Raw genomic sequence first — 15,682 nt, forward strand, 5'->3', positions numbered from 1 at the left:
AGGATAAGGTGGACTAGTCTGACATCCTCTAGTAACAATTGTTTGAGAAGGGGGTTGTTGTTCCATAGGAATTTGTGTTGACTCATCCCCAATTGTTCCAGCAAAATTCCTAGGTTCTGGTTTTGAGACTTCATCATTAGTATGTTCAACAATTATTAGTGAAGTCTGAGTATTTGCCACCCGACTGGGCTAAAGATTTAATTCATTGCATTCTGTGGTGGCAATATTGTATACAAAAAGGTTGAGTGTTTCAACATGTTTAGCCCCCCTATTTTTTAAATTTGGGATGGATTGAACAGGCAATTGTGGACAAAGAGGAGGATTATTGGTGGAGACATTAGAGGTAAACTGTAACTGTTATTGTGGCATAGGTTGGGAGAACTATCCTGAAGGAGGAGGAGGTCAACACCAATTCTGGGACCATGAAGGAGTTGGACCAAACTTAGGGAAAGGTGAAAAAGGTGCAGAATGGGGCCTAAAATTCAAATTATTAAAATACTGAGAAGGGTCTTGAGGCATACCTTGATTCATGTTATGTGATCGTGTTATCATGGTCTCCTTGATCCCATGAAGTATAGCTAATCTACTTCTTCATTTTCTCCCTGAAAAACTGCCTTCAGCCTAGGAAGAGATGGACAGGTGCTAGTAGAATGGCTCCGTTCACATATTACACAAGTCTCGATTGTATTCAGTGGACATTCCTTCAGCGGGTGCTTCTTCCTACATTGAGGGCATAAAATGGACACAGTCTTCTCTTCTTCCATCTGCTTATGTTTCACCTATTAAACTTCTAGATGTGAGGATAATGTGCTCAAGATATCAGTCCTCAAGTTGTTCAACAAGTTTCCAATTTCTACTTTCGTAACTCCACTGCTGGATGTCTTGAGGGTTCGGATCCCCTGCCTATGCCTTGCAGCTCCACGTGAACACTTAATGCAAAATTCGTAGATGGTGTTGAAATAATCCTTTGATATATCTCCCTTTCACTACGTTCAAAAGTTCCAAATATTCCTCCCTTAGTGCCCGGAGAAAAATTACCATCAAGATGTCCTTATCCAGATCACTATGTCCTGATCTCTGCAAACTGTGTTTAAAATGTTCCACAAAGTCCTCCATGTTCTCATCTTCTTTCTGCATAATCTTAAATATTTCTTCCTTAACATCTCGGGATTTGCAGTAGTCTTGATACTTTTCAAGGAAAATTTTCTTCACATCATCCCAAGTAGTAATAGATTCCCCACTAAACCCATGAACCATCCCAAATTTGTTCCCTTCAAAGTAGCGGGGAATATCTTCAATTTCTGAGCATCAGAAATATAGTCATACCCCCAACAGACAATGTCGAATTAAAACAAGAATGTGTTTGGATCTTCGAAATAAAGACCATGAAAGTTAGGTAATGTTGTTAAAGAAATAGGCTTCATAGGTGCATCACCCCTGATATCTCCAATTGGGAACTCCATCAAAGAAGTTGCAGGATCCATGAATATCTTCCAATATTTCCTTGGAATCTCGACAGGTTCTGGTTGTTCTATAATTTGTAGTTTAGTCTGTTTAACAACACTCCCTCGATCAAATGGTGTAGTGAATTCCCTCAAGTATTCTTCTTCTTAACTCACATTGTTCAGTTCTCCCGATCCTCTACTTGATACTTCTTCTTCCCTGAATTGTGCTTCTTTTATTGGGGGAAGTTCTGGTTGTGAAACTGATTGTGCTCTACATCTTGTATGAGATCTCACCCTAATAGAAGCTCGCGACGATGCTCCTGATTCAACTTTTGCAATAAATTTCTTGGATATAAGTAATTATGCCTAGTTCTTTCCTTCCTCTTTTTGGGGGTCTTCCTCTACCCCTTTTATTTGTATCTTTGTTCATGCAATCAGAAAATAAAAGGAAAAAATTCAAGAAAATTGAAAGCTCGGGACCTGGAGCAGGGTGAAAACTTCCCTCCCTAGGATGAGAGAATGGCCCCTAAAAAGAAAGCGAAAGAAGGAAAAATAAACCGACCACAAAATTCTAAGCTCAGGACTTGAAACAGGGTGAAAAAAACTTCCCTTCCCAGGACGGGAGAGCATTCCTACAAAAGAAAAAAAACAATCTAATGCTCAAGATCTAGAGTAGGGTGAAAAAATTCCCTCCCCAGGATGAGAGGATGGTCCTATGGTCAATATTGGTCGTACTTTCGTGCCTTTGATAGCCTCCCCAACAACGACGCCAAAATGTTGGTGTTCAGATATGAATCATGCAATTCACCCAATTCCACATTAATTGTCAACTCGGGGCTCAACTAGTTATTTCAAGGATATCATGCAAGGTATATGCAGGCCACAGTTTCCCTACCCAACATTGAACATTTAATCATAACATAACAATGTGTAACAACAAGTTATAACTGTAACAACAATAAGAGTAACAACAAGTTAAGACTCACAGCAACACACTAAAATCATTACACAACAAAGAGATAACACAACAGAAAATAAACGTATGCACACATCTAATCCAACAACGCCTGGTGAGGAGGGTGGGCCCAACTCCTTGATTAGAGATGTGGCAAGATCGAGATATATAAAATACTTCAAAGATCAACAATTGTATTAATCAAAATATTACTACAGAGGACTGTTGTTATAGCTCAGAAATATCGTATATCTCCTAGCAGTGGCTTTCCCAGCCCCATAATCACTACTTATACATTTCATTAACAACTGACAGTGCTTAATATTATGGCAGTTGTCTTCCTGCAAATACATAACGATTCTTGAGATATAACAAAATACAAAGATAGCACTTGTGTTGGTCGATAGGTTGAACCACCATTGCAACTGATATCCAAAGATAGCGTTTCCAGCTCAATAGTCATCATATGCTAAATCATGCCTTTGATCATCATTCCTCCAAATTTGCATGAAAACTTAAGTTAGAAAGTCGCTTTAGGAAATAATCCCCTACGACTACGCTTCATTGATTAAAAATTCACAAAGACATGACAATAGGTGTACCTTCACTATTTAGAATACAAATCAAAAAACAAGGCATGAAATGAGTACAGGAAAGGGATAAAAAGGTGAGTAAAAAGTGGGCAAAATTAGCAACCAACAATCAGAAAAACTTTAGTTAACACAGGAACACTACAATCATTTACAACAAAACTTCTTCAAGAAATTCTTCAATTCTGACCTCTGCAACATCTACAACATATCTGTCCAAGATACCTCTTCAACAAGAAACACATACTAGCAACAATATAGACTTGGCATCAAACATATTCAACTATGGCTTGGATCATTGGATCACTATACCTTCAAAACACATATGTTCAACAACCTTTGCCATCAATGACAACTTTGCCAACAATTGGTGTCCTCATGTTGTTGCTAGGTTGGTTCTTAGGATTGTACAAAAGGATTGTTGTCTTTATTTGACATATTGGAGCCTGAATTTATAGAGGATTGGTGTCCTCATCATTATTATTTTAGCTATAATATATATATTTTTTTCATTTTAAAATTCTTGTGTCTTGGCATGGTTTATGTTTTGTAATTATAACAGATTTTAAATTGGAAAAATTAATAATTGATTGAAATATTGATTCAACGAATCAACACCCCTTACCCTTCCTCCTCTCCTCTTCCCTCCCCCCCCAGCCCACACCCCCCGCACCTCCTCTCTTAGTATTTATAACAATAATAAACATTAAAAATTATGGAAAATTAACGTTGCATAAGAACTACATGTTATTTACAACAATGGAATTTTGTTTCAAAAAACATCATATACATATCAAACTCAAGGCCTAACATAAACATATGCATTATGTTTTAAAGAAAATATAGCATACCAATCTTTAAAAAACACCATTTTTTAAAGTAAAACCAAATTTTCATAAATAAAATCTATATATAATGAGGAAGACAATTCGATTATCTTTGTTTCATCTTTTTACACCATGTCCTAAAATGTTGTCTAAGTACCTCGAATATTATTTGTATTGATCAATTTTTTGTTTTTCCATATTTTCATTGCAATTAAACATTTCATAATTAGGTAGCATTATCTTGCATTAGCCTTTAAATAAGAAAACAATAAGGACAAATTTTACACATATTGAGGAAATTGAGGTGCTCATATGTTAGGGTTTGGTTTAGCTAAAGAATTCTATGTGTACATAAATAATATCAATATTACTATTAGGGAAATTTGAAGTCTAAAATAGGTCTCATAAGGAAAATAATAAAATAAAAGTTATGAATTTTTAAAGGAAGAGAAAGAAAACTATTTTTTAATTATATTTTTGACTTATCTCTTTATAAGTTTACACAAATGTCAAGAGTATCAACTCATTGGATGTGAAATTAAATTTTGTATCCCATGAGTATCTACTCTGCATTTTTTTAGTAGACCCACACTAAAAAAAATGAAAATACATGAAAAATGTGTTTCTTGAAATAAAAACAGTTTTCATGTATTTTCATTTTTTGAAGAGTGAGTCTACTAAAAAAATATGCAAAGTCAATACTAGTTGGATGCAGGATTTAATTTTGTATCCAACGAGTATATACAATTGACACTTGAGTAAACCTATAATGAAATAAACCAAAAACACAATTAAAAAGTAGTTTTTTTCTTTTCCAACCAAAACTATTTATCCCTAGGGATGACATCATCATCTTAAATCTTGTTGGTTCTTTTAACATTGATTTTGTTAGTATTATTTGTGTTTTGACGTGAATTTTTTTCACAAAATTCCCATAATGAAAATAGAAATAGTAATATAAATAAAAATAGTAATTAACAAAGAAATTTAAAGTGAAATTGACATATACAATCAAGTCAACTCATTAATTTTAATGTGCATGCATTGATAGAATACTTTGATGAGTAATAAGTGACACTTTTGTATGCAAAATACAATCCATCAACCAAATTCAGTAGATTGCACAAATTAACAACATTGCAATAGACACATAGAGAGAGTGAAAAAGGAGACAAACAATGATTTGTAGTCACAATACTATCAAAGCCCATGAGTATGAGTTAGTATATTCTAAAAATATTATTTTAATACTTGTAATAATAATATATCATGCCAGTAGACATAGACATGCAAGTCAAGGAGTCTTTCTAATTCTAAGAAAACTAAATTACAGTGGACATGTATTGTTTTCACTGTACATTTTTCATCATTTCTAGATCAATGCGTCTAAAATTTGATATCTGCATAGAAATTAATGCATCAAAAATTGCATACAAATATAAATAGAAATTCGCATTGAATAGAAATAGAAATGGACATGTAGATTGAAATCTATGCATTGATTTTAGTATACATGCATTGATTTATGTATACACATATACATAATGTCAATCATCTACAACATTGATAGAGTACTTTGATGAGGATTAAGTGAGACATTCATATGAAAACCACACTATGGAATTTGAATTATGAGAAAATGAATCATAATTAGAAAAATACCATTTTCTTATGAACACAATCCACCAATTGAATTCGTTGGGTTACACAAATTAAAAACACCATAGTAAACACATAGAGAGACTGAAAAGGAAGATTAACACTGTTCGCAGTCACAATCCTATGAAATCCAATGAATAACATTTAGTTTATTAACATCTAAAAATCCAATGTTTAAGATTTGTAAGAATAATATCATCATGTTAGTGGTAGACATAATGCAAGTTAAGGAATATTTCCAATTCTAAGAGAACTTGATTTCAGGGGAAACACATTGTTTTCAGTGTACATTTTTCATCATTTCTAGATCAATGCATTTAGAAATTGACATGTAGATTGAAATTAATTCATAAAAAATTGAATAAAAATTGACATTGAATGATAATAGGAATTTCCATGTACACTAAAATCAGGAATTGATTTCCATGTATATGAATTGATTTCCATGTACATTTTTCATCATTTCAATATCAGAAACTTTTGAATAATGCTTCTAACTTAATATTTTCTATGTTTTCAACAAATTGAAGAAATTGAGTAAACTTCAAATGATCAGATTAATATTAGGCATCTACATATACATAATGTTGATCATCTAAAATTTATGTCATTATACTAAAAATTAAAAATAATTTATTGATGTTGATCCTTGTCGATAATACTCTCTATAATTTCAACCAAATGAGGAAAATGAGTAAATTCTAAATGATTAAATAAATAACAAATACATACATATAAACAAATTTTGATCATGTACAAATTGTGTTACTATACCAAAAACTGAAGAATATAGATTGACATCAACCCTTCTAGATAATACTTTATACTTTCAAACAATTGAGGAAAACAAGTAAATTTCAAATGGTCAGATAAATCTTAAACATATACATAATGTTAATCATTTAAGTTATTATGATCAAAATCAAAGAAGATAGATTAACAATGATCATTCTTGATAATACTATCTATACTTTCAATCAACTGAATAAAGTGATTAAATTTCAAATAGTCATATTAATATTAAACATGCACATATACATATGCATAATGTTGATCATTAGCAAATTTTTTGTAACCATCCATGACTAAAACCAGCTTAAATCCATCTTAAATCTGAATCTATCAAGAACTAAGAGGAATCAAATCTCTCGAGGTGCAAACCTTTCCTCAATTTTTACACTCTTAAAGAGGTTCGCACCTTAAGGGATTTGATTCCTCATGGCACTTAATAGAGTTAGGGTTAGGGTTAAGAAAGATTTAAGTTAATTTTACAAAATTATAATTTCCTAAACCATATATATATAGCAATCTAAGTGGAGTGCTAGGCTTCTCGAGAGGTCTAAGTCCCTCTCTTAGAAGTTAGGCCAATACATTATCCTTTCACTAGCATTTCCCATGAAATATTTACCAAAAATATTTGAGGGGTATGTCACCTTTTTTTATTAGCTCTAAGTTGAAATAATGATAAACACTAATTCTTTTTATGTAGGATCCACAAAATGCACCCCACTTTACTTTAGCAAAATTCAACCTTAACCTTTTTTAACATGTTCGAGAACTAATTAGTAATATGTCTTTTAGGGGTACACCCTCTTTCCCTAAATCCAACATTAGTCTAATGATAAATTTTTCCTTTACATGTGGGCCCAAGGTGGGAGGTGGTGTGCCTCTCTTCTTTAAGCATGGTTAACACTTGAATTTTTTTTTTGCAATAAAAAATCCATTATTAAATCAATTCACTTTCCATTGTAAATTTTGTGTAATTATAAATTTTTATTATACATTTGAAGTAGAACTGAAGAGTTGACAACCACAGAAGGGGTCTTGAGACAACAACTAGAGGAATGATTAGTGCAGGAGGAAATCCTCTATCAGAAAAAGTCAAGAGTGAAATGATAGAAAGAAGGGGACAAACACAAAATGTTTTTCACAAATCAATGCTTAACTACAGGCAACAAAATAGAATAAATCGCATTGTTGATGAGCATAACCAATTCACTAAAGACCATGAAAACATTATGTGTGTCCTCTCTCCCCATTTCGGTGCTCTCCTTAATGAACTAATCTAAAAAGAAGGGAGGATATTAATTCAATCACGTAGCATATTCCTAAACATTTCAATGTGAATTAAAATTCTTTGTTACTTAAGGAGATCACCTTCTAGGGGGTTGAAGAGGTTGTTATGAGCATGCCCAGGGACAAAGCCCTAGGTCTAAATGGTTTTACAACATAATTATTTCAAGCTTGTTGGGCCATTATTGGCAAGGATGTCTAGAAAGTTGTGGAAGACTCTCATAACTCAGCCTCCCTACTTTTAGCATTTGATGCCACCTTTATTTCACTTATGCCCAAATACACCAAGGCCTCCTCTCCTGCCCATTTTAGCCCTATAGCCTTATGCAACATTATTTACAAAATTATCTCTAAAATCATTGCAAATAAACTCAAGTTACTTCTTCCTTCTCTAATCTCTTGTGAGAAAATTGGTTATGTAGAGGGAAGGAAAATTCTCGATAGCATTATTCTTGTTCAGGAGCATATCCACTCGCTTCAGACCTCTAAATAACTAGGGATGATATTAAAACTTGATATGTCCAAGGCCTTTAATAAAGTCAGTTGGTAGTATATTCTTCACACTTTTATTGCCTATGGTTTTCATAGATTATGTCTCTTATTTCCAAGGCCTTCTTTTCTGTCTTGGTTAATGGTTCTCCCTCCTCCACCTTTACCCCATCTAAAGGCATAAGGCAGGGTGACCCCATCTCTCCCTATATCTTCTTATTGGTCGTTAAAGGGCTAAGCCATTCAATTAACCACACACTCTCTCAACATTGTCTCAAAGGTCTCCCTCTTGGCTCTAACCATCATCGTTCTGCTCATCAACAATTTGTGGATGATACACTCCTTATAGGTTATCCCTCCACTTAGGATGCACTCTAATTCAAGAAAATTCTAGACACCTTTGATGCAGCCTTTGGCACTAATATTAACATAAGAAAATATCAAATCTTTTTCTTCAATACCCCTCAAGTAATTCAAATCCATATCTCTTGTCTTCTGGGCTCTAAAAAGAGCTCCCTTCTGTCCAAATATCTAGGGGCTCCCCTCACTGCCAATCCCCTTCGCTTATCGATGTGGGAAGAGTCCCTTCTTAAATTTGAAGCTAAATTTACAAGTTAGACCTTCTGAGCCTTGAATCTTGCTAGTTGTTTCTTTCTCTTGAAATCCATTCTGCAATCTATGCCTACTTATCTTCTCTTAGCCCTGGTTGCTCCTAAAGCTAATCTCAATAAGATCTGTAACTTGCAATGCTCCTTCTTTTGCGGGGGATCTAGCCTTGAAAGAAAATGGGCATTGTTGGCATGGGACAAGTCGTGCCTTCCCAAATCAACAGGAGGCCTCAAATTAAGAGATCTAGGGATTTTAAGTCTAGATCATAGTGTTAAGACATGGTGGAGGTGGCTCAAAGACCCTGCAACCAAATGGTGTCAAATGTAGACCAAAAAATACGCATAGGGACATCACTCCTCCAAAATGGTTCAAATGCCATAAGCTCCCCACAGATCTCACATCTAGAATGCAACATGAAAAACAAATCCTTGATTTAGGACCAGACCTAGGACCACTGCTTCTAGGAAATTCGCAATGGCATGACAATATTATTTTGGGAGGATTTTTGGAACCAATGGCCCAATCTTTCTTCTCTAGTAAACTCTCTTCACATTAGAAACAATTTTCATCAATGAGGGCTAACCTTGGTGGCTCATTATTCATATTCAACTCATTAGATCCACCTTGGTGCTCCTAGAAAATTCAGACACCAACATACGCGTGATCTCATCTCGAAGAGCATCAAATTATGCAACCAGAACTTGCTAATCAAAATATTGCAATTCAAGAGGATAATGATGTGTTGTGATGGGGTTATGGTCCATCAGGAGAATCGTAGGATACTAGCTCAAGCTCATTTAGTTGAACCAAGCCACATCTAGAAGTATCTCTGGAAGCTCAAACATTGGCCAAAGATCACTCTCTTCCATTGGTTATTGCTTAGAAACAAAACATTGACCTGGGACAAGCTTCAAAAGCAGGGTTTTCAAGGTCCCTCCATATGCATGTTATGTAACATTCAGGAGGAGGATCACAATCATTTATTTCTCACATGCTCCTTCTCCTGTGCTCTGGGACCAATTGGAAACATCATTCTAATGATCAAACCTAGTACCCCAGCCCATCGTGGACACATTGGCAAATGGGAAAGATTCGCCTTTCAAGAGTGCCATCCTCAATAAGACATGACTTCTATTCCCCGATTTCATCACTTAGAACATGTGAAAAGAGCAGAATGTTGGAAGTAATGCTTCCATGTCATGTGTAGTTGTCATTGTCAGCCTTGAGCCACAAATCTAGAAGTTGTTGATTTTTATATAAAGAGTTGGAGTCATGATCTAGATGTGTCGAAGTCAGTGTGTTATGTCTTATATATTTGTACTTGTGGTGATCAATAATAATATGAAGTGTGATTTGTTGTTTACGATTCCTTGTAATTATATTCGTAGAATTAATGGATAGATAGCGAAAATAAATCGCTGTGTTTTCCTATTTGTGCGATATTAAGTTGCGTTAAAGCTCCTGCAATCTGGTTTTGTGAGAGCTATTTTTTTTTCAGTCGTTTTGTGGTGCGCAGATCAAGATCTGCATAGTTAAAAGATGCGATATCTGTGAATGACATCCGACAGATCTAGCCGGATAGATCTGCAAGCGGTTGATTCCTTTTTTTATTAGCCGAAGGTGAGGCCATGAGAGACAGCATTCCATCGTTGTCGTTTGAAATACTTTGGGTATCAGACTTAGAAGATCTAGCTGGAATGTACCGTTGTTGAAGGATGCAGACCCAGTCGTGGCGTGCTTGGGAGGGTTGAGGAAATCCACCGTGGCATGCCTGGGAGCGAGCAAGGGTGAGTAGACGTCAAAATCCATGGCGGCGTGCCTAAGAGCGAGCAAGGGTGAGGATCCGAACCATACTTCCTTAGCGGGGAAGTTTCGTTTCCCACTACCACGGTAAGGGATCGTTGCCGCAACTCCTCTGGGTAAGGAAGGGAGCTCCTCTGCCCAAATTTAAACGTCGACGCCAAGACCACAACACATAGCATTGATGGTTCCAGAGGGAGGCAAGAAAATATAAAGTTTGCTAGCGTTAAGTAGAACCAAGTCTGCACTTTCAGTAAAATCTTTGATCTCATTGTTGTTGCTCGACTTGATGCACAGTCACCAGGAATTTGGTTTTTATGGCTCACTAAAAGTAGCGTGGCAGATTTTGGCAAATCTGAATCGCTTCCTTAGATCTGTATCTCAGGATGGCACCATTTGTGTTGTGTGGCTTCCCAGCGCTCTAAATTTTTCAACCTAGCGGCGAATATCTAAAAGGCTGCAATCTCATCGAGTTTCAATCGCTGGACATCAACAACGACAAATAAACCTGAAGGTTGACAGACCACGCAATAAGGGTGATGATTATCATTTGCTCTTCACCATGACGGCAACAACCAGAACAACCAGATTTAGCCACGCTCTGTAGAAATCAGCGAACAAGACACTTCATTTTTTTCTCAATATGAAATGTTCTTAGTAATAAAAGGCCCTGAGTCATAAAGTCATTGCCGGATACGACTTTTCATTTCTTCATTTTCTTGTCAGTTGTGCTCGGGCAAGGCGTGTTTGCTGTTAATGATGGTCTACCAGAATCAAATGGTTGCGGCCTTTAATATGGAGAAGCTCAAGGCCTCTGTTGAGATCATGTGTAAATTTACCAAAGAATTGGTAGATGAATGGGGCCCTTGTGAAATGAGATCACCAAATATATGGACAAACTGACCGCCGATGTTATCTTGAGGGCCAAGTTGGAATGAGCGATAACAAACTGGAAAAAGAACTATTTGTAGATATATGACACTTCTGCAGCACCAGAGACACTTCTCGGGACCGGTTATTTCTAGAGGTTTTCTCCGCTGATTCCAATGTACTGTGCATTGGGCTCAAGAGCAAAATAGTGTTGTGCATTGAGTTCTGCCATCAGAATAGTGTTTTTAAGATTGGTTTGGTTTTCATAATTCGTCATGTTGAAAAGTGGCGGTGAAGATCTTGGGAGGCCATTGAATTTAGAAATATTAATGGTGATATATATAGTGTTGATTTTGTGGTATAGTATTGATTTTATGTCTTACGATTCTTACGATTGTGGTATGAATTGAAGTTATAGTATGTTATTGTATAAGTGTAATGCTAAAAATCAAATGAAGCATCAATTATAGAACAGATTAGCATATTTTTAAATTGGTGGTTTTTATGTATACTTTGACACAAGAATATATCACTAATTTAATTATGTATAAGTTGTTATAAGTTTGTGACATAGTGTAGAGTTAAGAAAATCAGTTTACAGGTTAATTTGATAATGTGTTTAAGAGGTCACTTTGTATAATTGACTTCTAAATACATTCAGTACCCAGTCTTCTTAGATAATTGGGGAATATCAAGACTGACCCGTTGTGCTCTGGGAGGTCAAGAAGGGTCAATTCTGCAAAGTACATCAAAGACAATTATGTTTTAAATGGAGGTCAAGTGGCAGCTCGAAGATGTGGTAGTGAAGGAAGAGCAGTGTTTGCCAGATTACTAGTCAGAGAGATATCATATTGTTTTTGTAATATATGTTTTTGATGTAAGCATTAAGGGAGTGTTGGAAGTAATGCTTCGATGTCATGTGTAGTTGTTATTGTGAGTTCAAATGCCTCAATCTAGAAGTTGTTGATTTCTATGTAAAGAGTTGGAGTCATGATCTAGATGTGTCGAAATCGATGTATTATGTCCTTAAGAAGAATCTTTTCAGTAGAAACCACATAGGGAAAATTTTACCAACTATTTTCGAACCAGCTAGTATGGAGTCATCATCCATACCAGATATTTGTACTTGAGATGATGAATAATAATATATAAAGTGTGATTTGTTATGTGGAATCAATCGCTTTCTGAACTCTCAATTTTCTAACCCGAAATGCCTGCATATTTAAAAATACCTTATCTTTGTGGCAGGCTACATGGCATCCTATTCTTTCTCAGCTTCAAGAGAGCATCGCTTCATTTCTTTGGGCCCCGAGGATTGGGAATGCCCTCCTGTCGAGCAAATCATACTAAGATCTTTGGGAATTGTTCCATCAAGCATCTCCTTTTCTAATCCTTCGCTTCCCCCCGGTTGATTAGCACATCAGCTTGGTCCCCCCTCCCGTGGAAAACCTCGGCCTACTAGCTTTGGTGATGTCTTCGGAAATTGTGTAGGGAAATTCTCAACATCTACGGTGACAAATTAGGCATCACTACCAACAATGAGGCAGAGTTATGGGCGCTCGAAAGAGGTGGTTGCTCTGAAATCCAATTACCATCAACTCATTATAGAAGGAAACTCCCTAATCATAATTTCCATCTTGAAAAAACTTCAAAGTGGCTCGCCTCTTTCTAATACCTCTGGTAGCTGGCGTATTGGATCACGCATTTCTAAAGTAGCGTCTTGGGTAGAGCAAATCAATTCAATTCTACTATAACGTCAATATAATAAATGAAACCAGTATTTTGTAATTTTTACGAGTTTTTATATGACCGGTTAAATAGATCTTCGCATTCCTGGTGAAAGACATCATAAAACTATATATTTCTAATACTCTATCCATGCTGCAGAATCAAGATTCATTGGATCAATCAATACAACTATATATATCAACTTAACATAAAGCCATTCTCGCACTAGGATGGTTAGAAATTTAGAATTCTCACCCGTTACACTCCGACAGCTCTAAGCCGGTTATGTCTGCAACGCGTGACAAAGCATCTCTCCACTTTTCAATGGTGCTGGGTTCGTATTGCCGTCTCTTTCTCCCAGTTTGAGCGTCCCGCATCTTCTTCTTTTTGAGTTTGCGCAGGGATATAGCATACACTTCATCTCTGCCGTCTCTTAGGACTTGACCCAACCAGCCTTCTGATCTGCCATCCGTCCACCGAAGTTGAGTGGGCTTCACCTGGTAGAATACTGGGATGATGGGAGCACCCGAGTCTAACATCTGGAGAAGTTCATTAAGACACCATGGCGATTCTGCATATGTGGGGGAGAATATGGCTATATGGACTGACGCGCTTGCGATAGCTCCTTCAATTTGAGAAGTCGCGTTTTCCCCCACCTCCAACGCGTCCTTGTCCAGAAAGGCTCGGAGTTTACAGTGTTCAAAGAGATTGCGAAGGTGGCTCGCGAAGCCTTTTTTAACATCCGGCCCGCGGTGATTGATGAATATATCATAACGGGAACCGCTGTTGGGAGTTGCAGTGGTAGAGGAGGAAGCCAAAGCCTGACGAGCCATGAATTCTGTTAGAGATAAGATGATGAACGAGATGCAAATTCTGTGATTTTTGCTTCTCGTTTATCTAATAAATGCCGCAATTCTTGCTACCCCAAGTTGGTAACAGATGTGTGCCTCTGCAATAAATTGTTACAGTTGACTTTGACTTTATCAAAACTGGGCGGTCCCTTGAATACGAAATGAAATTTCATTGGATGTCTATAATTTCGTCATAAAATTTTGTTTTTAAAGTTTTCTATAATTTTCATTCAAATTTTAAAATAATAAAATCACCATTTAACAATTAAGATTCCCCAAAGTAGGTTGATGTAAAAATTGATGTGAGACTTTCATTAAAAAAAATTATCAAAAATGGGCGGTCCCTTGGATACGAAATTTCGTTGGATGTCTATAATTTCGTCATGAAATTTTGTTTTTAAAGTTTTCTATAATTTTCATTCAAATTTTAAAATAATAAAATCACCATTTTAAAAATTAAGATTCCTTGTAAAGCAAAGTAAGTTGATGTAAAAATTGATGTGAGACTTTCATTAAGAAAAAATTGTTTTTAAAGATTTATTAATATTTTTTAATATCATTTAAAGGTAAAAGATTAAAATTATTAAAATTATGGTTAGATTTAAAATTTGGTGTAATAAAATGTTCGAGGGGATAAAAAATAAAATTAGAATTTCTAAGAAAATATTTAGTAAAATCCAAGATTTATTAATATGAATATTGAAATATTTTATTTGTAAACCATGTTGTTCACATTAAAATGCATTTTTTGTTATTAATATATTTTTAAATACACATCAATATTACTTACCTTTTCTCATGAAATATTTTATTTAAGACTTGCATTATTATTTTTATTATTATTATTAATATCTGTTAAATGTGGCATATTAATTTTATGTTAAGAAATAAATTATTTTTATATTTTCTATTTATTATCCTTATTCTTATTAAAAAGTAATTGATTTTTCCTTTACTTTAATAGTTTATTCTCTTTGAGGCAGGGTCTGGTCAACACCTCTCCCATATTTGGCAGCAGGTGAGTGCTTATGGGGATTTGCACAACACAGAAATCGTTGGAGCCTAAACCACGTTGCTGCAAGGGAGGAAAACCTTCAGAGTGTTTTTCTTGGCTATTTTTCAGTTGCAGGTGCCTTTTACCAGGGGATAACTATTGTAGGAGAGGTTACTTTATACTTTCACTATCGGGCAGAAGAAATGGTCAACTCAAGGGATTGTGTCGACCTGGAGCTAGATCTGGAAGACATCTTATTAGTCTATGGTTTGGAGCCAACTCAACGGAATTTGGACAAGGTTAAACTCCCAGCTAGATCCCTAGCTGGTAAGATGGGGTTAACGGGGTTAGAATGGAACTCTGGAGGCAGTTTAGGGTTCTTGGAGGAAGGAAAACCCATCTCTTCCACTGCGGCATGCTGGGATTCTGACATTGGTATTCAGGAAGGTCAGGCAGTTTCAACGAAATCGACAACTCTGGTTTGTAGGGGTGTCGAAGGAGTTCTTGGTAAGTCCTATAACCCCTTTGGTTTTTTCAGAGTCAGTCAGTTTCACGAGAGGGCTCAAAGATGTAGTCAAAAGCAGTGGTTTATGGGGGAATGAGGGACTTAAGTCCTATCTGGTCAAGGATCTATAGTTAAAAGAAAAGGGCTCGGCTCAAAGAGTGAACAAAACCCTTGGATGTAAAATTTTTCTTAGGTAGATGGAGGATGAGGCACTCAAAACCCAACAAATTTGCAGTCATTTAGTCTCATCAGGGGAAGGTCTTTTCCGAGAAAACTTGTTGCTAAAG

General features: G+C 35.8%; 1 protein-coding gene across 1 annotated transcript in view; it reads right to left on the reverse strand.

Moving 5' to 3' along the window:
- LOC149208058 (toll/interleukin-1 receptor-like protein) overlaps positions 1 to 13,880 on the reverse strand; it is an 89,038-nt gene extending 75,158 nt beyond the window's left edge. Inside the window, exon 1 of the mRNA XM_089398225.1 lies at positions 13,301 to 13,880. Coding sequence (XP_089254351.1) covers positions 13,301 to 13,878 — 578 coding nt within the window. The 5' untranslated portion in view covers positions 13,879 to 13,880. The remainder of the gene's footprint in view (positions 1 to 13,300) is intronic.
- Between the last annotated feature and the right edge of the window lie 1,802 nt (positions 13,881 to 15,682).

The sequence above is a fragment of the Pinus tabuliformis genome, chromosome 1_2 (assembly GCF_031772625.1).
Source record: "Pinus tabuliformis cultivar Carrire ecotype Pingquan chromosome 1_2, CPIR1, whole genome shotgun sequence".
Taxonomy (NCBI): Eukaryota; Viridiplantae; Streptophyta; class Pinopsida; order Pinales; family Pinaceae; genus Pinus; species Pinus tabuliformis.